The 22,437-nt window shown below is 37.1% G+C and overlaps 1 protein-coding gene across 5 annotated transcripts in view; it reads left to right on the top strand.

The window, feature by feature from the left end:
- The window catches only part of BIRC6 (baculoviral IAP repeat containing 6), a 192,248-nt gene that overhangs the window by 4,139 nt on the left and 165,672 nt on the right, over positions 1-22,437 (top strand). For all 5 annotated transcript variants that reach the window (XM_062572049.1, XM_062572052.1, XM_062572053.1 and 2 more), the window contains exons 2-9: positions 11,994-12,175; positions 14,161-14,298; positions 14,694-14,887; positions 16,840-16,951; positions 18,265-18,347; positions 19,512-19,734; positions 19,842-20,002; positions 22,164-22,222. In XM_062572049.1, the coding sequence (XP_062428033.1) occupies positions 11,994-12,175; positions 14,161-14,298; positions 14,694-14,887; positions 16,840-16,951; positions 18,265-18,347; positions 19,512-19,734; positions 19,842-20,002; positions 22,164-22,222 (1,152 nt within the window). The remainder of the gene's footprint in view (positions 1-11,993; positions 12,176-14,160; positions 14,299-14,693; positions 14,888-16,839; positions 16,952-18,264; positions 18,348-19,511; positions 19,735-19,841; positions 20,003-22,163; positions 22,223-22,437) is intronic.

Here is a 22,437-nt window from a genome sequence, read left to right as displayed (position 1 = left end):
AGAGTTCAGAAGGAAATAGATCCCAGCCCAGGAGGCTTCATCTGTGGCAGCAAGTTTTAATATCATTGTCAATCTGTCTGTGTTCCATTTTGGGAAATTCTTGTTTGTCTTCAGGTGATTTGGACAATTTGGAATTATGGAGTGCTGGAAACGACTTGGGGTGTATCCTTTTCTTTTTGACTCCTTTCCATGTGATTCAGAAGGCAAAAACATTCTCTTTTTCGATTTGGAGATTATGGAATGGGTTCGTACTTCTTAAAATCTTTAGAAAGAATCATTTGGTGAAATATGCCATCCAATTCCAGGCTTGAAATATCTGAGGACATTATCAGCAGTTTCAACTTTTTCAAGCTCACTGTGATTTTACTGTTCAAATTATTCTTTTCTTCGTTCCTTAGGATTGTTGTGAGGTTCTTCAACTTCCAAATATGTCTATTTGTACAATTACAAGACCAAAAAAATCCTATTAAAAACAAGGACTCTTGCTATTAATATAGATTTTTCTCCTTTATTGTCTTCCCCATCACGTGGGGAGTACTGTCTAGTACTGATCTAGTGATCTGCAACAGCCCATCTTGTGTTTGAGTATGTTTGGACTTGGACAACATGTTGTTCTATGAAAAGCTCTTCTCAAAGAGATCATTCCACTGATTTACATCATCTTAAGAGGTCATTCACTATAAAGAGTCTAAAGTACTAGTGGAAAAAAAAATACTTTTGCTATCCCACAGTATAGAAGAACCGTTAGATTTAAGTTCTGTGTTTTATCCCAAGAAAGATTCCAGACCACTGTGGGCTCTGTTTGGCTGTTTGATTAATCAGACAATGCCACGTATTCCTTGTTACTTGACACGCAGCTTTCCAGATTATCAAGATGCTGTTAATTGACACTAGCAGACTTTGTGGAGGTATATCAGGACTACTTTTTGCAGAAGCCTTTGGGTAAAACTAGAGATCTTGTTTTTTTTACATATCCTTAAAATACAAAGGCATGTGTATGTCTAGCATTATTATGTTTATTGCAGGGATCCAGAAGTAATAATGCACAGTGGTGCCTATGTTATACTGCCAGGCATGATAGCCCAAGATTTCTTGTTTTATCCACAGGTCATTCATAGCTGGACTGATGGCCTTATGGCTAGCACTGCAACAGTGGAACTGCGTTATTAAAGGTTGCAGAATGCTTTAATGTCAGATCGGCAGAAGTTTTGTGTACCTCCACATATGGACTTTTTCTGAAAAAGGTCTTCTATAGGAAGAGGTATCTCACAGTGCATCTGCTTGTCATTGTCCAGAGAGGAAATACTGTGCTCAGTGTGAGAGGTTTGAGCTTTGGCATCCTACTGTGTTTTATCTCACAGGTAGTTGAGGTATTACTGGTCGATATGAAGAGTCCTGGGGAAAATACTGATTTTCAGCCTCAGTGACACTTTGGTCAAGACAAGCTCTAGTGTGTTTATGTGATTGAACCCTTCAATTAAGCTCCCAGTTGCATTGTATACTGTGTTGTACAAAATGTAGTTGAAATATAGCTTATTTTCTGTCAGAATGGTTGGTTAGTTCAAATCCAGAACGTTTTAAAAGAAAGCAGATAAATCTCTGTGGGAATCCACCTAACAGTAACGTGAAGTTTTTAGTTTGGATAGCACATCCTTGTCTTTCTTGAAAACGCTGTTTTTTTTTTAATTTCCTTTTTTTTTCCTCCTATATCCTGAACATCATGATGTTTCAGTCCAATAACTCTTCTGCTCTGTGGTTGGCCCTTCTTAGCAGCCCAGCATAATGTTAACTGGCTGAGCAGAACCACTTTAGGAGTCCTTAGTGATATTATTTATAACAGTATTTTATGGTTACTAATGCATTGGTATCCATAACTTGAGCTAAGGCTTTTGTAATCAAGGCTTTTATAAGACAGAGTGTAAGAAAAATCTGTCATAGACTGAAGATTTACCGTAATTGTTTCTCCCAAGTTTTTAATAATGATTGTGTCTGACTTTTTGTGTTAATTGTTGATCTGCTGTCTCAGTGTTTCTTTCCAAGTTATGCTCAAATCAGGGAACAAAGCTGTCTTTTGTTATGAGAGTTTAATTCCTTTAGAACAGCATAATGTTCTTCAATATATTTCTTAGGCTTTTTTGGAGATAAGGCCTAAAACCATGTGGACTTTTGGACAACTCTTCAGTGTATCTGACTGTGTTAAGTCATGTTATGAGATTATTTTCTGTTCCACTGCGGTCAGTTCACCAGTTTGATATTTTAAAATCAAAAATATGTGTGTGGATCAGTTCACTTTCCAGATTGTTCTTAATTGATGCCACAGTATTGCATTCTGCTGTTAGAAAGCTGTCCTTTAAATAGTTAATGCTGTCCTAATTACAACCACTGCTTGCAGTTATCCAAGTACTTATCACCAAGTGGACAGTCCAAGAAAGGCCGCTTGCCTTAAATTCTTTAATTTGCCATGTCCACATGGATACCAGTATTTGTTGCTTCTTTCTGCTTCTGTAGAGTCAAATGTTGGATTTTGTATTGGCCTGATTCCTGTGCTGCATTGCTTTGGGGGAAAGTAGCAGGATTTGATAAAGACCCACTCAAAAAGCAGAGAGGAAATCTGGTATATGCAGTACTTGTACAGTGGAACACAGTTATTTTGAAGATTTGCATGCATGTTAAGGGAAAGCACGTGTTGATGATGCACAAGAGGGAGAAAACAGCTTTTGTTTTTACTGCCTAGATTAAAGGTGTAAAGTTAAGGAAATAATAACTTACCTGTCGAATACATGTAAACATCATTATTACTAAACTAACTTCATGCAGTATTTGCTAGGGCTGTTAAGTGAGTGTTTTACTGATGATTTTTTTTTAATGCATAACTTGGAGGAGGGAATTGGATTATCAGTGAAGTAGTTTCATCTTGAAAAAGAGTAGCATTCCTGAAAACAAGTGTCTTTTCTTATGTACAGGTTAATAAAGACTCGTATAGCCTACAGTCTGCCAGGCAATTCTTCATTCCACTCTACAGTTCATGGGGAGAATTGTTTGGTCCACTGCACTTTCCTGACCTGACTGACTGAGAAGCAATCAGGCTCTAAGCTGAGCATTTGGCAGCTGCTAGGGAAGAGTTTGAAAAACTTGGTTTACTAGGCAACAGGCTACAGAGACTCTGTCAGGAAAAACAGCAATGGAAAGGAAGAGCTGAGAGGGGGAGGGATACATAAATTATATGTGTGGCTGGATAAGGTTGGAAAAGGGTAGGGAAGTAGGAAGGTAAGTAGATGGCCTTGAAGAAAAGATCTTGAAGCAGGAGTAAGAAGAGTCTATGGTTATTGTGGGAAAGTGTTGTGACAGACTGTTGACCTCAGTTGACTTCTCTTCTACTTGATCCTGGCTTCATGTAGCAATGTAAATGATGCCACACAATGCTGCTTATTTGCCTTTTTTTAACAGTATTTTTTTTCTATTTAATTTTCTGTTATTTTTGTCAGTCACAGTCAACAAGACTAGCATTTTCAAAGATTATTGTTAGGTTCCCTCTCTAGTCAGTAAAGGAGAAGTCCCTACTCGGAGCAAACTCTTGGAGGAACCTACCTTTCCTTCTTTTTTCCCCTTTCCTACAGAATGAGCCTAGCAAGACTAGACTTTTAAGGTATAAATTTCCCCCCTTTAGTGACACAACTGCAATTAAACTTATATGATTACCATGTTCAAATACTCTTAAGCTGCAAATAGTTGTCTTAAAAGTGCAAGTTGCTTTAATCTTGCCAGCTATTCTAAAGAACTTGAAACAAATCCTAAGCTACAGTTTCACTTTTAAATGTAGCAATATTAAATCATGAATGAATTCATCTATTCTACTTCAGCTTTCCTATGAAGTGATTATTAGGAGAGAGAAAGATCCTATGAGAATGCATTTAATTAATTTGAAGTAAGCTTAAGAATTAGAGAAGTTGGAGCCTGATGGACTGAACTCTGAGTTGACTTCAAATGCCAGAATGAGGTCTTGGAATTTTGATGGAAATATGGAAATATGCACAGTAGTGATCAAATAAGCAGTTACTAGAGGTACGCTCAGTTATGTGGCGCCATAGGAATAAATAAAATATATGCTTAATAGACTTTAGTCTACTGGGTGTTTCTGAAAAAAATCTCTTTAAAGACATGCAACAATAGCATGCAAGACACTAGATTTCTTTAAGGATGAAGAACACCTTTTAAAGGTAATACCAACTTAGAATCACAGAATAATTTAAGTTGAAAGGTTCCCTAGGAGTTCATCTTGTTCAACCTCCTGCTCAAAGCAGAACTAGCTCCAAAGTCATGTCAGCGTGTATAAGACCTGTCCAGGAAGGTCTCCAAGGATGGATGTTCCAGAAGGTTTCCAGGCTGCCTTCTAATCACTTGACTACTTGTGGTTAACCATTTTCAAGGTGAAGAATTTTTTCCATATGTCCTATTGAAGTCCTCTATGTTACAGTTTGTGATTATTGCCTCTTGACCTTTCATTCTGCACTCCTGAGAAGAATTTGCTTCATCTTCTTTATAACCTTTATTGTAGTAGTGGATGACTGTTGTTAGATTTCTTCCTTCATTTCTTTTGTGCAAACTGAACAAGCTAAGTTCATTTAGCCTTTCTTCGTGTGTTATGTGCTCCAGCTCCTAAGTATCTTAGTGGCCCTTCACTGGACTTTGTCGAGTTCATTGATATTTCAACTGGGGGACCACACTGAATGTGATATTCCAAATGAGCCCTCACAAATATTGAGTAGAGGGGTCTATATTTCTCTTGATCTACTGCCTGTGTGGTCCCCTCTGTAGTTACTTTTCATTGCTGCAAGGATGCTCTGCTAACTTTTGTTCAGCTTGTCCATCAGGATCCTCAGCTTCTTTCTGCAGGGTTGCCGTCTAAACAGTTGATCCCCAGCTTCTGTTGATGTATGGGGTTATTCTAGCCAAGTGCAAGACTTTGTTGAACTTCAGAAGGTTTGTGTCAGCCCATCTCTCTGGCTTTTTGAGATCCTTCTGAATGGCTGCCCTGCCCTTTGTCAGTTGTTCCCTCCAGTTTGGTGTCATCCACAGTCTTGCTGAGAGTGCATTCTCTTCCATCCTCCAGATCATTGATGAAGACATTAAACAGCATCAGTCCTTGAAGAATACCACTCATAACTGAATGTCAGGTAGACTTTGAATCATTTAACTATTAACTTTGAGACTGGCGGTCCCATCAGTTTTTCATTCACCTTGTGGTCAGCCCATCTACTTCTGAGAACTTAGTGCTTCTCCCAACTTAGATATTTTGGAAGTTCCTTAAAACTTTTGGAACTGGACGATAAAAGGAAAAAAATAGAGAAGTGGAACACTTTCCTGCCAAACAGACTTGGGCTTTATAGAGAGCCATAACTAGAGATGTTCTCTCTTGTTATAGGAACAGGAGGATGCATAGTATATGAGCGCTGCTCCTCTAGCCATTTCAGTGGCAGAAAGAAGACTTGGTGATAACGTTTCTTCTGTCATGGGATCTTCATTGTGAAACACTGTGGTGGGAATTACTCTTCAAGAATGGGAACTTTCTGTTACTGGACTGTGAAGTATTCCTTGCCTGTCCCTCATTCTGTTTGGATGCTGTGTAATCTGTCTGTCTGAAACTTCTGAAAGACCTCTTTCCTGAAAGCTTTTAGTAATAGTTTTCATTTTGAGGAAAAGTATTGAAAAAGACTTGGTCCCCTTGTGAGGTGCTTGAATGTTTACGTGAGAATTGCAGGAACTTAAGCTTTCTCAACTTCCCTGAGTTTGCAGGAAAGATTGTAGAATTCTGCAAAATCTTTCATAATTCATTCTTGGGAATTGTGGGTTAAAGTTCTCTGAGCTATTGTGTTCTGCATAGTATATAGGACAGCAATAATGTTAGAGGGATGGAGATAAAAAACAACATCAAGTATATGGGCACAGAGAGCTCACCACGGTGCCCTCCTGCTGAGTCAGTCTCCGGTGGCTTAAGTCTATAGAATAGAAAAAGACCTTATGCCTACAGATATAACAAGTGTGAGATAAGAACTGCCTTGATCTTGTTAAGTTTTTGTTTATGTTCTGAAACCTTTTAAATATTAATATTAGCTTCTGTTATTAACTGCTTCAGACACATGTAGTTAATATTCATGTGCCACAATCTCCAAAGTTTCTGCACTAAAAACACATCTTCCGAGTCCACTTTAACAAGAATTATTTCACTTTAAAACTAGCTATCACACTGTGAAACTGATACTGAAACAATTATGTCACGTGTTGTTTGCCAAAGGTAAAACGAACTATAAATTGCATGTCTTGACCTCAGTTAGCTAAATCCAGTTTTAACAAATAGGAGAGTTGCAAATAAAATTAAGGTACTTTGTGCTGTTAACTAGGCATTTCTTCTTCCTTTAGTATTACTGCTGTTTGGAGAACATTTTTAGTTTTCTGTTTCACCCTCAAAGGTGTTTTTGGTTTGTCTAATCATTTTGAACTGCTATTTTAGGTGATGTGGTGGATGGAGATGTGTATATATAGTCAGATCTAAAAGTGAAGTGTTGCTGAAGTATTAAAGATGGTTAAGCATGGATCTCTGCTTCATTCATCTAAAACAGCGACACTCAAGCTTGTCATCTAGTAAGTCCCTTTCTTGCCTTTTCCCAAGTCTGAGAATCCTTCTGTTGTGGGAGACCCACAGAGTGTCTTTCTGGTGGCAGCAGCATGCTTTGAGGTGGAGGCTGAAGCAAGTCAGGGCCTGGGGCTGGACCTGTGCAGTGCTGAAGCTTCCAGTGAAGAGATAGATGAGAAGAGGAGGGACAGAAAGGGTCCACAGCTGCAGAATTCAGTAGTGGTGAGCAGTCAGGACCTGGTTTGGCCATGTCTTAGCCATCTTCTCATGGTCTTCTGAGATGATCCAGCATGTCCTTGTTTCCCTTGGGAGCCATTGCTCTAAAATGCTTTAGAGACAACTTTTAAAACCAAACTATTTTGGTGGTTTGCCTTTTTTCATGTTTTTGTGAAGGTTTTTTGCAACTCATCTATAATTGTTATTTTTATGTAGTATTAGTTCAGAATAGATGGATTTTGTAAGTAAAGCAAGCTTGTAAACTTTAAGACAATTTTTTTATACTGTAGAACTTCATCAGAGTTTAAATGTTATGGTGCTTGCCTCTATCATGCTGAACAAGTTTTTGCATGAATTTGCAAACTTGTGTTGCTCGGGTAGCATATAATGAGTTGTTCTACTTTGTAACTGGATTTTTCAGTTGATTTTATGGTTATGTGAAGTGGTAGCAATAGCAAAGATGACTGCCTAGCAACAAATGAGGATAGCTGTTTATTTTCTTTCTTGGGGAGTGGGGTGGCTTTTAAATTCCCTGGTACATGTGCAAAGTCTATGAGAAGTTGCTGAGTAGTGTTTTCATGAGAAGCATTTTTGTCTCTGAAGGAAAAGATAGTTTTCCTATTCATTAATTTGGCTTGTGGAAACAGGATTTCACGTAACATGTTACCATGGGTGGTAATATCTTCTAAACTTGAAGCTTTACACCCACACTTGACAATAGCAAAGAGAAAATAAAATTTGATTTTTAATTTTTGCAGATAACTTTAAGGATTTTTGCACTTTATAACTTTCCTTTCTCTTGTTCTTGGGTTCTCTTACCTTTAAATAGCTTGACAGTACGAGTCTAGTGATACTGATTAATAGGATAGATAGCCTTTTGATCTCCTGAAAGTATATATATCTAGCTTTAATGTTTGCAGTATTTTGAAATGAATACTGAGATATTTTTTGGATATTCTAGTTTAAATTGGAAGTGGAAAAATGAGCACCAGTGCACATAAACAGTCTGCGTTTTGTTGAGCTGAAAGGGTTTCATTTTCTCCATTAAATTGTACTTTGTAATTCCCAATTTAAAGACCTAGTTACATCGATAGATTGAAGTTATGGATTTTTTTTAGACATTTCTCTGCCTTGGATCTTGGCATTGTGGAATCAATGTTACGATACATGTATTTCTTGCTCTCACTTTGTGGCTGTGGATTAAGGTGTTACTCTACTGTGACTTAGAAAAAAATTCTTTTGGATTCTGTGCATTGGGACCTTCTTGTTGAGAGAATTATTAACCTTGTCATATATTTTAGCCTTAGTCTGAGCTACCAGTTTTCAAGCTGACTTGACTTTTTTTGTAATATTAGAAAAGGTACAAGACGTTACTATAAATGTTAACCTAGTTTTTCATCTTTTTGTAATGACAGCCATGAGTTTTAACATAACTGCCACTTTCACTTAAACTCTAAAGCTTCAAGGCAAAAACCATTTGTAACAGAAGAATTGAAAGGAAAAGCTTTGAAATTGTTCTGCTTCTTGAAAACCAAGGCTAATTCTTTAATTGGTTTGGTGCAGCCTGGTTTGGAAAGTTGAGGCCAGAAGGCCTTTTATAGGAGAAAATGGGCAGACTACATCATCCGTTCATCATAATACCTGCAGACAAGGAGGCACAATCAGTGTTGCTGGCAGCCTTACGTATTCCACAAACAAGCTAATTTTCTGCATTTTTTTCCCTATAGGTCAGATTTTGACCACAGGAAGTTGCTGGTCTCTCCTCTCTCTGGTACAGGGAAAAAAAAAAAAAAAAAAAAAAAAAAAGCAGCAGGAGAGGGAGAGCTCCTTTTCTCAATATTCTTTTTCTGCAGTCTTCTGTGTATTTGGGGTTTTTTTGTTGTTTGTTCATTTGTTTTAGCTTTTCAGACAACTAGTTCTAAGATCATAGATGGTGTACCATAATACAGAGCACTACTGGCTTACATTTCCAGCATGTTAAGAGTCTGCCAGGTTTCCTCATAGGAACTGTGAAAAGACTTAATGATTTCTTTTTGATTTGTCTTGGTTTTAGTCCTAGACAGATAAGCTAGAGGTGTGCGTTGGAGGGAGTGAATGCTATGATCTACTTGCACCAAGACTGTAAAGCAAAATTGTGTTACAAACTTTGAATGGCTAGCTGTTCCTTCTTCTCCCATTCAAAGTAAGCTATAGCTAAAGGAACAGCCCTGGCTGAAAGGAGAATAACAGTTGGGTTGTGATGATCTGACCTAAGCAGTTTAGTGGGTTTACATGAAATTTTTGAACTGTGAATTGTGAAGATGTGTATCACTAATTTTTGCTAGTAAACAGCCAGGCTGGACAGCCAGGGTGGTAATGTTGTTCAAAGAATATTGGTCAGAGCCCTTTGGCACATCATAAAACATGGATCATAAATTTTGGAAGGCCTGTTCTGCAGATGCCTTGAAGACATTTCAGCTTTGGTAGGCATTTGTTCTGTGCCTATGAGTTCTAAATACTCCAGTTTCCTGATTCTTAACCTACTGTTGTAATCATCTTGCCAGCCATGTGTAAACTGTGATCTGATGTGAGGTTAGTTTAACCATCTTGGAGTATGTTATCTGAACTTCAAAATTAAACTGCTAAGTTTGCAAAATAGCTTGTCAGCAGTTCAGAGGCTTTTTGAATTGTAAAGCAGTCAGTTGCAGAGTGTGCCTCCCTGGATATTGGAACGATGCTGGATATTGAGTCAATTGTTTCCTTGAATACATTTTCCATAGATGTGAGGTAGCCTGTTTTGTTTTTGTGCACTTTGAATAAAACACAAGTGGCAACAGTAAATAACTTTCTAGAGACAGTTTGGCTAAAATCTTTCTGGCAGTGTAACTCAGCCACATATTAAGCAGCACTCTGAGAGTCACAGCTGTCAGGCAATATGTTGCTTGTGCCTCTGTCAGAACTTTTTCTGTTGTGTTTTGTTTTCTTAACAGGGCAAAAGTATGATGTTGATTAGGCATGTTATCTACCTTTACTAGTAATCTTCACTGCCTTTTAAAAGTTGAGACTAATACAGAAGATATTTGTTAGCCTTGTATAGGTTGCACTTGAGATTTCATTAACTTCTCTACAAAATGGATAAAAGAAGAAAGAATGGTCTAACTGCAAGGGGCTGGGGCTCCTACAGGCTACTGAACCTGTAATCACAGAGCATGTGCGTACTCCTGCGGCTGGCTGGAAATAAGGAAGGTGCAAAAGAAGGGCTCATGCTGTAAGTATTGCCTGAAAAGGTGAACAGCTTTTTTCCATCTTTGGAAAGATGGCAGAGAAAAGTGATGGATTAAGGAAAGTGTCCTGTAGTCCATCACGTGGAGTATCCTAAATAGACTGCAAAATCCATGTCAGTCTACTGATGTTTTTAGTTTAGGGCATCAGATGCTTTCATTTTATTTACATAATAGTTTCCAGTACGTTTTTGAGACAAATATTTTTAAAGATGTTAAAACTTGTATTTAAATTTTTGTAGAAACCATTATTTTTCTGTAGAATGAATGACTTCCTTGCCTGCAGCTGTGTTGTGTGTTGAAATTCTTGTGTGATGAACTCTAGTATATTGGCAAAAATACGGTTTGAAAGTAGTTGATTTGCCATTCAGAGCACCCCTTTTTTGGTGAGCTAGAATTAATGACTCTACAACTGTGAGTGATTCCAGGGCTCTTGAAGTGCTTCAGACTCTTACAGCAATGATTACAGTTGCATTTTGCTTCACACAGTGAAAGGCTTATGTCCCATATTTTAAGAGGATGGGAGTCATTGTTTCCATAATTTCAGTGAGAAGAACAGCTGACACAACTATTCTTGACTGGAGTTTTGGAGAGAGGATACCACAAATGAAATGTTGTTGTGTTGAAGTCAAGGTCAGATCGATGTTCCGTCTGAAGAAGTTTTGATTTCCATTTAACTACATCAAAGTGGAAGAATGGGAGACTTTGGGAATTATGTAGCTGTCTGTTTCTGGATGCTTAGCTGTATGCTGTCTACCTAAATGATGGGGTTTTTTTGTTATTCATAGTAAAATTTAGTATCTGAAGAAAGAGGATAATCGGGACAGGGCTTGATTAATGAAGAATTTAGTGAAACTCCAGTTCCTGTGCAACAATAAAAGATGATCTGTGTTGATGAGGCAGCAGTTTCAGCTTTGTCCTCTGAATGATGCAGCCATATACTCACAACACACTTACATTCTGCTTTTGTAGCAGCAGCTTACACTTTTCATGAAGTTAAGCACTTTGCCTTCTACACAGATAGCATATCACATGGACTGAGTTTTATAATCCTTCCAGCCTTATGCACATAGTAATGTCCAGTGTTTAAACACTCTTTGGGCTAATACCCACCACCACAGCCCTTACTCGCTTGTCGACTGACAGTCTTCCTCCACCCCCACTGAACTTATCTGACCTGTTACTAATGTGTGTGCAGTGCAGAGCAATAAGAGAAAGGAGCTACCTTGGTGTCTCAAGGAACAAATGCCTCTTTCATCCTGATAGTGCACGGGAGCACGCAGAGTGTTGTAAGTACTGCAAAATCTCTCCTCCAGGCATGCTCCTCTTAAGCTGCTCTACTGTTCAGTGCAGCTGGAGTGATTAGAAATGGGTCACATTGATTATTGTCTACTCTGGAGGGCTTGGGCTAATGTAGCATCGGCACGTTATATGCTGTATCTAGTCTTAAAAGTTTGAGTATTATTTTGCTTGATGAAATAGTGTTGATCTGCCTTAACCATAGTTTAGCAGTTCTATCCCAATGTTTATGTTGACCTGTACAATTTAGTTTCTATTACCCACTGTCAGCTAACATCAAGTACACTAGGCTTCTACTTCAAGCTTGCAAATGCTGGTAGGCCTTCTGGTAGGTGTAGGACTTGAATGGTGACTTCTGCTATAGCTCTTAGAATGGTTATAGTTGTTGGTGGGATGTGTAGTTTAAAGAAGAAGTAGGCAATGAAAGTTTTGATGAAAGTTGTAGTTGTAAAAATGCTAGTTTTTGATTATTTCATGAAGTAAAGAATTTTGCTGAAGTGTCATGTTACTTCCCAGAACAGATTTTACAGGTCTTCTGTTAAAGCTGTTTTCTAATAAGATCATATTTTGTATCTTTCCCTTTCTAGCTAAACCAGGTGGACGAGTGAAATGTCAGTATATTTCTGCTGTGGATAAAGTGATCTTTGTGGATGATTATGCAGTAGGATGTAGGAAAGATCTCAATGGCATCTTATTGTTAGACACAGCTCTGCAAACGCCTGTTTCAAAACAAGATGATGTGGTTCAGCTTGAATTGCCGGTTACAGAGGTAAGATGTGGAAAAAAAAATGGTACGTAAATAACTGTCAGGAATACTAAAAAGACTTTTGTCCCTGAGTTTCTAGTGCAATATTAATAGCATGTAATAGGAAAATTTCCTAATAATTAAGTGTCATAAGGCAATGGCTTTTTGTAGTTACCCCTCTCTAACAAATGGGAACTTGCCTCATCAAGAGAGCATTATTTCAGAAGAAAGAACTTATCAGTGACTAGAAATAAGGACTCAGTTCTAGACCTTTGCCACTGCTTAGGTGTGAATTCTGTATACTAGTTTAGAAGTCACAGTCTGGACTACTAGGGTTCCTTGAATTTTTTTTGTTTTTATGCTTTCAGGGGGAAAAAAAGTCAATTAAAAAGATCAGTGAATATGCTGATCAGTTAATTGCTATATGTGAGGAACTTATGCATGCACAGCCCTTCTGTTGATCTGCTGTCATCTGCAAGAAAGTCAGGAACTATGAGATGTCATAGGGATTTTCATTGTCCTTTTACTGAAATCTAAGAAACAGATATAACCTTAGCCAAGAAAGTCATTTAACTTGCTTCTGTCTTTCTTCCCTTGTCTGTCTCCCATCTCCCCCCGCCCCCAAAAGAAAAAAAATAAAAAAAAAAAAAAAAAAAAAAGGAGAGGGAGGAGAGAGACAAGCAAGATGTGAATGTGATAATAATAGACTAAAAGTGGTCACTGGGTCATTCTGTTTGCAGTGGTGCTTGACTACTTAAAGTATAGGCTGACAGTTGCCCTTGGGAAATACTTCCCTTTCCTTGGAACTTGAAAGATTTTATATAACATTTTTCAGATGTAGCCTTGTAGTTTAACAACTGCTACATAATGCTCTTTACTCTGCAAATAAAATGTACTTTTAAAGCTTAACTGTAAACAAGAAGTTAACAGACAGTGGGGCAAACTACAAACAGGTGGTACTTGGCAGGAAAAAAAGTCTACAAATGGATGTTTATAGTGTTCTTTTCTAGATGCATTATTTAAGTTGTAAGAATTCTCTAGGTTAACTAGCTCATTTTTTCTGCCTCATTTTTCAACTTCAGTAATTATACTGAATTCAGGGGTAATTCAGGGGGGATCTTATCAATGTGTATAAGTACCTGAAGGGAGGGTGTCAAGGGGACGGGGACAAACTCTTTTCAGTCCCTGTGCTTCAATTTCTGCCCATTGCCTCTTGTCCTGTCACATGGAAGTTCTGCCTGAACGTGAAGGGGAATGTCTTCCCTGTGAGAGTGACAGAGCACTGGCACAGGTTGCCCAGAGAGGTTGTGGAGTCTCCTTCTCTGGAGATCTTCAAGGCCCGCCTCGATGCAACCCTGTCTAACATGGTCTAGGTGACCCCGCTGAGCAGGGAGGTTGGACTAGATGATCTCCAGAGGTCCCTTCCAACCTTACTGATTCTATGATTCTATGATACTATCATTAGATAATATGATGATTTTTCTCTGATTTTTATTCTGTATTACTTTATTTTTTACAAAATTGTTTTCCTCAGCATTGCTTTTTAAAAAAAAAAAAAAAAGTAGATAAAATTGTTCAGAAAAATGTCAAGACTTGTGGGCCTTGCTCTTGCTCTCACTTCTGTCCCTGAAGCTGAATAAATCCTTCCGAAGGGAACTGAGTTGTAGATGTGATTCCTTTTTTCTTGGCTTTAATATATGTCATGTTTTAATTGTTTGTATTACTGTCTTGGTTAACACTTGATAGTGTTTTACCTGAGGGAATTTGCAATAACTACCGACTTTGTTGCAACAGTTTGTCCATTGAGTGGACTACAAAGTAAAATTTGGAATGGCTTGCTCAAATTGTCTATTTATTTATTTATTTATTTTACTAGGAATAATCCTCATATAATGCATGATAAGTTAGGGCAAGCCAAATTACATTTCCCAGAATAATAAAACAGGTATAATTCTCATGTGTGGCTCTCTAGCCTGGACAATAACTTTTGTTGTGTGTCTGTATTTTAGGCTCAGCAGCTGCTATCTGCTTGTGTAGAAAAAGTAGATGTTTCTAGCACAGAGGGCTATGACTTATTCATCACGCAATTGAAGGATGGTTTAAAAAATACCTCACATGAAACAGCAGCAAATCATAAAGTTGCAAAGGTGAGAATCTGTCTCCCTCCTATGTAACATGGATTCTCAGGTCTAGTTTGTTTGACCACCATTGTGGGAGCATGCAACATGCTTGATGTAGTGTGGTAGATTTCATTTGAAGAGGATGAAAGGTGATACGTGATCGTTAGTTCTTATGTGTGATGTTTCGCCTGTTAAGCAAGAAACTAATAGGGTCTCCAGCTAAAAATTTGAAGTTACTAACTTTCCTTGCATTATATTCATGTTGCTTTTGTGTCCACTCTTGTATTAAATCTTAAATTCATTCAGATCTAGAGAGAGTGCAACATATGTATTTGTTTTGCTTTTGACACCTTTGTGAGCTATTTGTCGTTTATATGTTACAATTTTTGAATATAAACTGGATACTTTTCTTCTTAATTTAGTGGGCAACGGTTACGTTTCACCTTCCTCATCATGTTTTGAAGTCTGTCGCCAGTGCCATTGTAAATGAACTCAAGAAGATAAATCAAAATATTGCTGCCTTACCTGTAGCATCCTCTGTGATGGATAGGTTATCTTACCTCTTACCCAGCGCGCGACCTGAACTTGGTGTGGGACCTGGTCGATCTGTGGACAGGTATATTAAGACAAAATAAGTGATGAATTTGATCCATTAGTTGGATCAGAGTAAGCTCTTAGATGACTTTGATTTGTCTGCCAAAGAAAAGATAGAGTTAGTTCTATTATGTATTTTTTTTGTTCTTACCTGTATGACTAGTTTAACTGGTTAGCACAGAGTGTACTTTAAATATTGGTAACTTTAGAGAAATTTTTGGTTGCCCAAGGACTACCATGTCTGGATTTTAACTTTAGTGCCAGTCAGATTGAATTGCCTTTGTTCTTATTCCCAAGCAGGCTTTCAGAAAGGTAACAACTGCAGCCCTGAACTTGCATTCCTAAGTAGTATTTTGACATAGGGATGTGGTGTTTACCCAGATTTTACTCTTCATAATGTTAGGTTATGCTTATATTTGAACAGTTAACTTGGAAATGGCTAGCTCTGGTCCAGAGTTACAGGCAGTATTCAAGCTAGCACTGTAAACCTCACTGAAAGTGTAACATTAAGACATTCAGAAATTGCATAGGTTTAAGAGCTTGTTCAGACCTCTTTTGAATGCAAAGCGAGCATGTATCTCATCCACCAAAGGTGGGGCATACACACTATGCTACATCATACAATCAATTCCTTGTTCTTTGTAATAGAATTGTTATGTCCATGCTTCCTCTTTTAGAGGACACAGTTTATGAACTTGTTACCTTTGCAGCATATAAACACTGCTTCTGAATTTTCTAATTAGAAAATTTTACCTCATCGGCTATTGTTTGATCTCTTTCTGATCTGAGGGGTGATTTGTAAGTAGGCAAGTTTAACCCGTTATCTAAATATTCATAAGCCAAGACTAGTTAGAACATTGATAAATCTTCTAAAGCTGTAAATTAATGCTTTGAAAGTTTTTATATGAATATTATTTTGCAAGACTATTCATTTTTTACTGCTCAATTTAATAAAATTTATTGCATCCCTGTACCTCCAGGTTTAACTGTATCTACCACATTTCTTTTATGATGAGTTCTCTGAGGCCTATCTGTTAGGATAGTATGATGTCAAATTAAGATGACTCTTAAGTGGGTGCTGCAAGGATAGTTTACTACTTTGGGAAACATTTAATATAATCGTTCTTTTACAAGATTGACACCGTTCAAGAGTGTCTTTAAGGGGAAGAAACAAGAAAAGAGACACTCCTCCATCTAGCAGCACCAGTTCTTCTAGGTGTATGCTCCTTTCCATGAAGAATTGTGGGATGATACTGGAGTGCTTTTGTCAAAGTTAATTTTTTTAAAAAAAAAAAAAAAAGCCGATAGTTGTTTCTTATACTCTTTCAGATGAGGAACGTGCACTGAAAATTAACAGTGAAAGCTGGAAAAGAGAGGAGCTTCTTTTCTTTGTAGCTGTTGAATTTACAGATTTTTTTTTTTAATTTAATAGCTAACAATTTTTAAATATTATAGCATGCAATGAATGCCAAATGGTAGGGGGTTTGTACAATTATTTGGTTAAGCCTAGAATACCAGTTTTGGGGTATTTCAAAATATGAATATTTGTATCTATTCACTTAATAAACCCAAAATTCTGCAGTAGTTGTCGTATTGGTGAAAACTGTGGCAGCTCCATTGGGCTAACTCTGCATCTTACCTAAATGCAGAGTAGCTTTGGCTATCTGATAGTTTTTTTGAAGTCAGAGCAAAAAGGCTACATGGAAATTTATTTTGTTAATTGTTCTTGCTTTCAAAGCTTGTTGGTTTGTATTGCTTTTGGTCTTCTGCTGAGGATATATTTTAGGCAACTGAGTGAGAGAAGTTTGTTACTTCTCTATAGTTTTTAATAACTCTAAATATAAGTTATAGGTAGCTATCTGCCTCATTTCTAATAACCAATAAATCAGTAAAAGTATCTCAGAAGTAGTTTATTTTATTTTTTTTTAATTTGGTGTGGCAACTTTGGATAACGTAGTTTTTTAACTTTTCTAGGTCTTTGATGTATAGTGAAGCTAACAGACGGGAGACATTCACCTCATGGCCTCATGTGGGTTATAGGTGGGCACAGCCAGATCCTATGGCTCAAGCTGGGTTCTATCACCAGGTAAAGGGTTTAGTTATATTTACTTCCTTGACAAGAAAAACAAAAGTCTTCATGGACCCCTATACAGATGTAGAAACTGCAATGAACAAGTTTGTTGAGAGCTCTTTTCCAAAGTTTCTTTTCTTTTCTTATTTTTTTCTGTACCTTAAAGTTACTACTTTGTTGTTCGGAGCACAGCACAGAAAACGTGAGAAACGTGCATATAAAACAAGTATGCAAATTGATCTGGATTAAACAACAAAGATGAACTTGTTTGTTATACAGCCTCTCTTTTTCTCCTCACTACATTATTGAGCAAATATCCTTATTTTTAGACAAGTTTTCTGCAAATAAAGCAGAAAAAGCACTAAGCCTGATGTCAGTGTTTTATAACTATACTTTCCTAGTGAGACTTAAAGAAAAATGTTGTGTTACAGACAGCAGGCCTAGATTATATTACTAAATTATTGGGCTTAATGACTTATACAGCTTCAACTTTTTTCCTCCAATATGCTTGCCTATTTCCATTTTTTTGTTATTTTTACTATATGATAATTTTTTAATTACTATATGGATTTACATAATGAAGGCTAAGTAGTATATATTATTTGATGTCAATATTATCTGCCTCATGAAATCAACTGCAAAGCCTGCTAGGTGCTGGTGGATAATGTTTTTGGATAATTTCTCAAGGGTTCTAGAAAACTGCTTGTTCAGGAAGAAAGATGCAGGGAATTAATATGTTAGAATTGAATCTGCATATTTCCAAGTATGTCTCATTCACTTGAAAGGTGATAATGAAAACTCTTAAGAGAAGTGGAAAATTCCATTCTTCTCCTTTGTTGCTTCACCTAGTAACAACTGTTCTTTGCAGAGGAGTGAAGTGATGTACGTTGCTTTATATTCTGGCAGATTGAAGGCGTAATAGGAAATGTTTGTTTAACTTGTGTTTTTACAAGTCTGCAGATGTACAGATAATTTTTGCTGAGGTTGTGCATTTTTGGAACCTTGTGGGCCTGTTCTAAAGAAAAAAAAATTTAGCAGTGATGCTGTTCACTTGAGTTCTACTCTATTTGTGTGTGGCTTTTATCCGGTGGCTGGCAAAGGTTCTCTGGATTCTACAACTCTTCTGTAGTATGGATGGTGTGTCTATTTCTTATGTGAAATACTGCCACTTCAGTCTGTAATTTTTGACATTGTATACATGTGATGTATACATGTATACATGTGATGTTTTGCAATGCCACTAGAGTAAGAAGAGGACTTAATCAGCCAGTTAATGTGTTTCATATTGCATGCTATATAAATTTTAAGTATTTCTTCTTATGTTATAGCCTGCTTCATCAGGAGATGACAGAGCCATGTGCTTTACCTGTAGTGTGTGTTTGGTATGCTGGGAGCCTACAGATGAACCTTGGTAAGTTTAATTATATTTGAAGTAGACTTAGTTTTATGCTAATGAGGTTAGAAAACTTGAAGTACAAAGATCAACATATCTGGCCAGAATTTCTAGTGAATTTAGGGAGTGTCAGTGATAAGAATGGATTTCAAAAATGATTCCGTAGGACAAATAGCAAAGTAATTCCTTGCACTGTGTCAAACTTATACATAATACTAAAACCAGGAAGTTATAGGTAGCTTTCTTTCTTAATTCTAATTTGGTATTTTGTTTCATTTCTTTTCAGACAAAAATGACAGCTAACATTTCTTTGCAAAGATCTGTACTCAATCTTCTGTATGCATGTGACAATAGATGATAAATTCTTAAAGTATGGTAGCCATGCAGTTTATATGTGCCCTTTATATAAAGTTGCAAGATTTGTTACTAGTTTCCAGAGCCAATTAAAACTGTGCATATTGACAGAAATGCAGTCTAATTTCTAGTTTTTGTCTTGATTATTTTGTAATTTATATCATTATTTGATCAGTTCAGGCTCCTGACTAGCAGGACACTTTTCTCTGGAATATTATCCTCATAGTCCTTGTTTCCTCCTTGTACTTATTAGTTTCCAGACATTTTGTAGCAGTATAATTACTCCTTGCCATGTCTGTCTTCTGAATATATTGAGATCAAAAGGTCTTTTTCATGCTTATTGGTCAATCTGTCATTTAGGACTGTCTTTCATTTTGATTTTTGCATATATGAATGAATAGTGAAAGACTAGACACCATTTCCTCTTAATAAGCCTACTTAATGATTTCTCATAACATCAGAATTCTTCTAATATACGTTCTGCAGAATGTAATCTGCTTGCTTTTCTTCATGAGGACATGATGGGCTACTGTCAATAGAACAACTCTTTTATGGTTAATTTTTATGACTATCTTAAGAACTTTGTGTGCAGATCCTTTTGTATGATTGTGAATATCCATTAAATGGTCAAAGGCTTTAATACAATCTGCTATTGAGAAACAGCTGTGGAAATAGGGTTAGTAGCTTCCTCATTCTTGTATGGTTAACCATAATACAGTTCAAGCAGTTTGGCTTCAGCTTTGTTTCAAGCACTGAGTTTGTGTATGATATATATGCTCATCACAGTAAGAAATCAATGTGTGATATGTTTGTTTTTAATATGAAAAGGTCTGAACATGAGAGACATTCCCCAAACTGCCCATTTGTCAAGGGTGAGCACACTCAGAATGTACCTCTTTCAGTCACACTGGCAACAAGTCCAGCACAATTTCCCTGCACAGATGGCACTGACAGAATAGCCTGCTTTGGATCTGGAAGTTGCCCTCATTTCCTAGCTGCTGCAACAAAGCGAGGAAAGATCTGTATATGGGATGTTTCCAAACTTATGAAGGTATACAATATACACAACTGTTTTTCATTAACTAATTACTTTTGATGAGGCATATCTCAATTTAAATCAAGGGTCACTTCTGTTTTTTTCAATTACTATGTTTTTAGGTCCACTTAAAATTTGAGATCAATGCATATGATCCAGCTATTGTGCAGCAGCTTATGTTATCAGGAGAACAGAGCTCAGGGGTTGACTCAAGGAGACCAACACTAGCATGGCTGGAAGATTCATCTAGCTGCTCAGATATACCAAAATTAGAAGGAGACAGGTATGCTAACCTTCAACATCAGAAAATGTAAAATGTTGCTGTGTAGGTGGTAAATGTCATTTAGTTAAGTCATGCTTTGTAGAACATAAGATTAAGATTATTATACTTTTCACAGAGAAGAGAATAATTTTTTTTAAGTGCTGAATCGTGTTCAGATACAAAGGAATAAAAAGGCTGTATAAGTTGTCCTTAAAGCCAGCTTTGTATTACTCTTGCTGTTTCAGTCATTATCCTCCAGTAACAGAGAGATGCCGTATCTTATTGCTACCCCGTGCTGATATTCCAGGAAACGCCATTTACATATGAGAGGCAGAGAAAATAATGAGGAATGCAAGTTTGAGAACAGCATTTCATTTTAGTTATGCATTTCGGGCTTTGGAAGTATAGGCCACTGAAGTAGAGTATGTGGATGTGCTAGGAATTTTTATTTATTTGTATCTTTAACTCATCCATACAGATGTTAAGGGACTAGACAGCTCTATCACAAGCTTTTTAAAAAGTTAGATGGTACACTGATGCTTAGAAAGTGTCGTGTGAGAAAACACGTTATTGATGGATATCTGTATGCACATAAAATCAATATACTTTCATTTGCGCTTGTTACCCTGTATTACTGGGAACTCCTTCCTCATATCACTAAAATTCACACAGGTGAGTGAATCCTTTTTTTGAAAGCTCAAGACAAAAGGTGTTGAGGAGTCTTGCTAGTTTTCTCAATGTTTTTTCGTTTAACTTCAACATCACAGGAAGTGACAGTTCTGCTACCTGCACAGGTATCAGCTTGTTTTTAAGCTTGCTGTGGTTCCTACAGAACTGCAGAGCAAATAAGAAGCTTACTCTTTTGAGGAATGTGTAGGAAACTAGGCAACACCTGAGCATAGGGCCTGGCAGCTGCTCATTGCCAGCAGCTGCTGGGGTCTGAACTCTTAAAGCAGCTTTAGTGCTATAAGCCACTTGAAAGTTAAAGAATTAAGCCAGTATAAAGAGGTGATTGAAGGATAGTATAATGGTACTGCTCAGGAGTAAGCATCTTCCACTTCACTTTGTTTGTATGAAATTCATTATCTCTGTCATTAAAAATGATACTGAAATTTCAAGGGAAAGTTGGATGAGAGTGGAAGTATTGAAATGTCACTGTGTTGTAGTGAAATGAAAGTTGATCAGGTTTGATCCAAAATAGACTTTTCCTTGGGCCTGAGAGAGAAGTATCCAGTTTGTTGAACTGTGGCATCTGACTTGCTGCTATGCTTTAGTATACCTGACGCTGCAGAGGCCCTGCTGGTCTTTCTGTTTGTAAAGATCCTGTAATAGGAATTTTTCTTCTCTTTAGGAAAGCCAGATGTGTAAAAGCTTCATATATTCTTAGAACTACTGATGAAATGATACAGAGATCTGAATCAAAAATGTGCAAACATGTGGCAGTTTCCACAAAAAAAAAAAAAAAAAAAAAAAGCAAGCCAATTGTATATGCAGAAGGGCATACTCCTTTTTAAGAGCTGCTTTAATAGAATCTGCTTCTATGGGAACATGACTCATCTAGTAATATTTTTAAAGGTGACAAAATGTTTGTAGATTGCCTCTTTAAGGAGGAGCTCAGAGGAAGTCAAAATATGTTCAGGTACTTTGAGCCAAGGAACGGTTGCTGATAAAAACAATTGTTGGTAGCTGCTGTGCTGTGAAAGGAAGATACTACATATGACCAGACCAGGACTGCTCTGAGCCATGGCAGTTTCCATACCGGCTGCAGATTTACTTTGATAGAGTCAAAGACCACTCTACCTTTCAGAGAATATTTTGATGAACTTTGAAGATGGGGGCATTGGTTTTTAGGCTGAAGGGTTTTTTGATTGTTATTTTGCTTTTTGGTTTTTTGAAACAGTTCTGAGAACTGGCTTTCATTTTCGTTCAATTTATGTCTGATAGTAGAATATGTATGATAGTAGAATGAAGCAAATGGACAGTTGCTCTACTGCCTCAATGACTGAGGGAAAAAAAATCAGTGTTGTCCGTGATCAGTTGACCAGTGGGTATGCAGTTCTGACTAAAAGAAATGCTGGTGTTATAATTCACAATTTATTTTTTAATACAGTAATTTTTAAAATTTAATTAATAAAAAGGTAGCTACAGGGTACCTGGTCTCATTTGTGTTTTTTTTTCCCAGTGATGATCTATTGGAGGATTCAGACAGTGAAGAGCATTCCAGATCAGAATCTGTGACAGGTAGGTTATATCTGATTCATATACCAATTTACAGGTCAGGAGGGAAATTATTCATCTCAGATTCTCAGACTCTTAAATAAAAGGTTCTGCCAGAAACAAAGGATATTACATTCATTGTGTTGGAAACTAAATTTTGACCTGGGAGGTCTACATTCCTGTAATTAAGTCGTTGTTTGGTGGGGATTAGCTACAGGGGAAAAAAAAATACTAAGATA

Source organism: Rhea pennata, chromosome 3 (genome assembly GCF_028389875.1).
Source record: "Rhea pennata isolate bPtePen1 chromosome 3, bPtePen1.pri, whole genome shotgun sequence".
Lineage (NCBI taxonomy): Eukaryota > Metazoa > Chordata > Aves > Rheiformes > Rheidae > Rhea > Rhea pennata.
The sequence above is the reverse complement of the archived record's forward strand: the minus strand, read 5'-3'. Positions and strand labels throughout refer to the sequence as shown.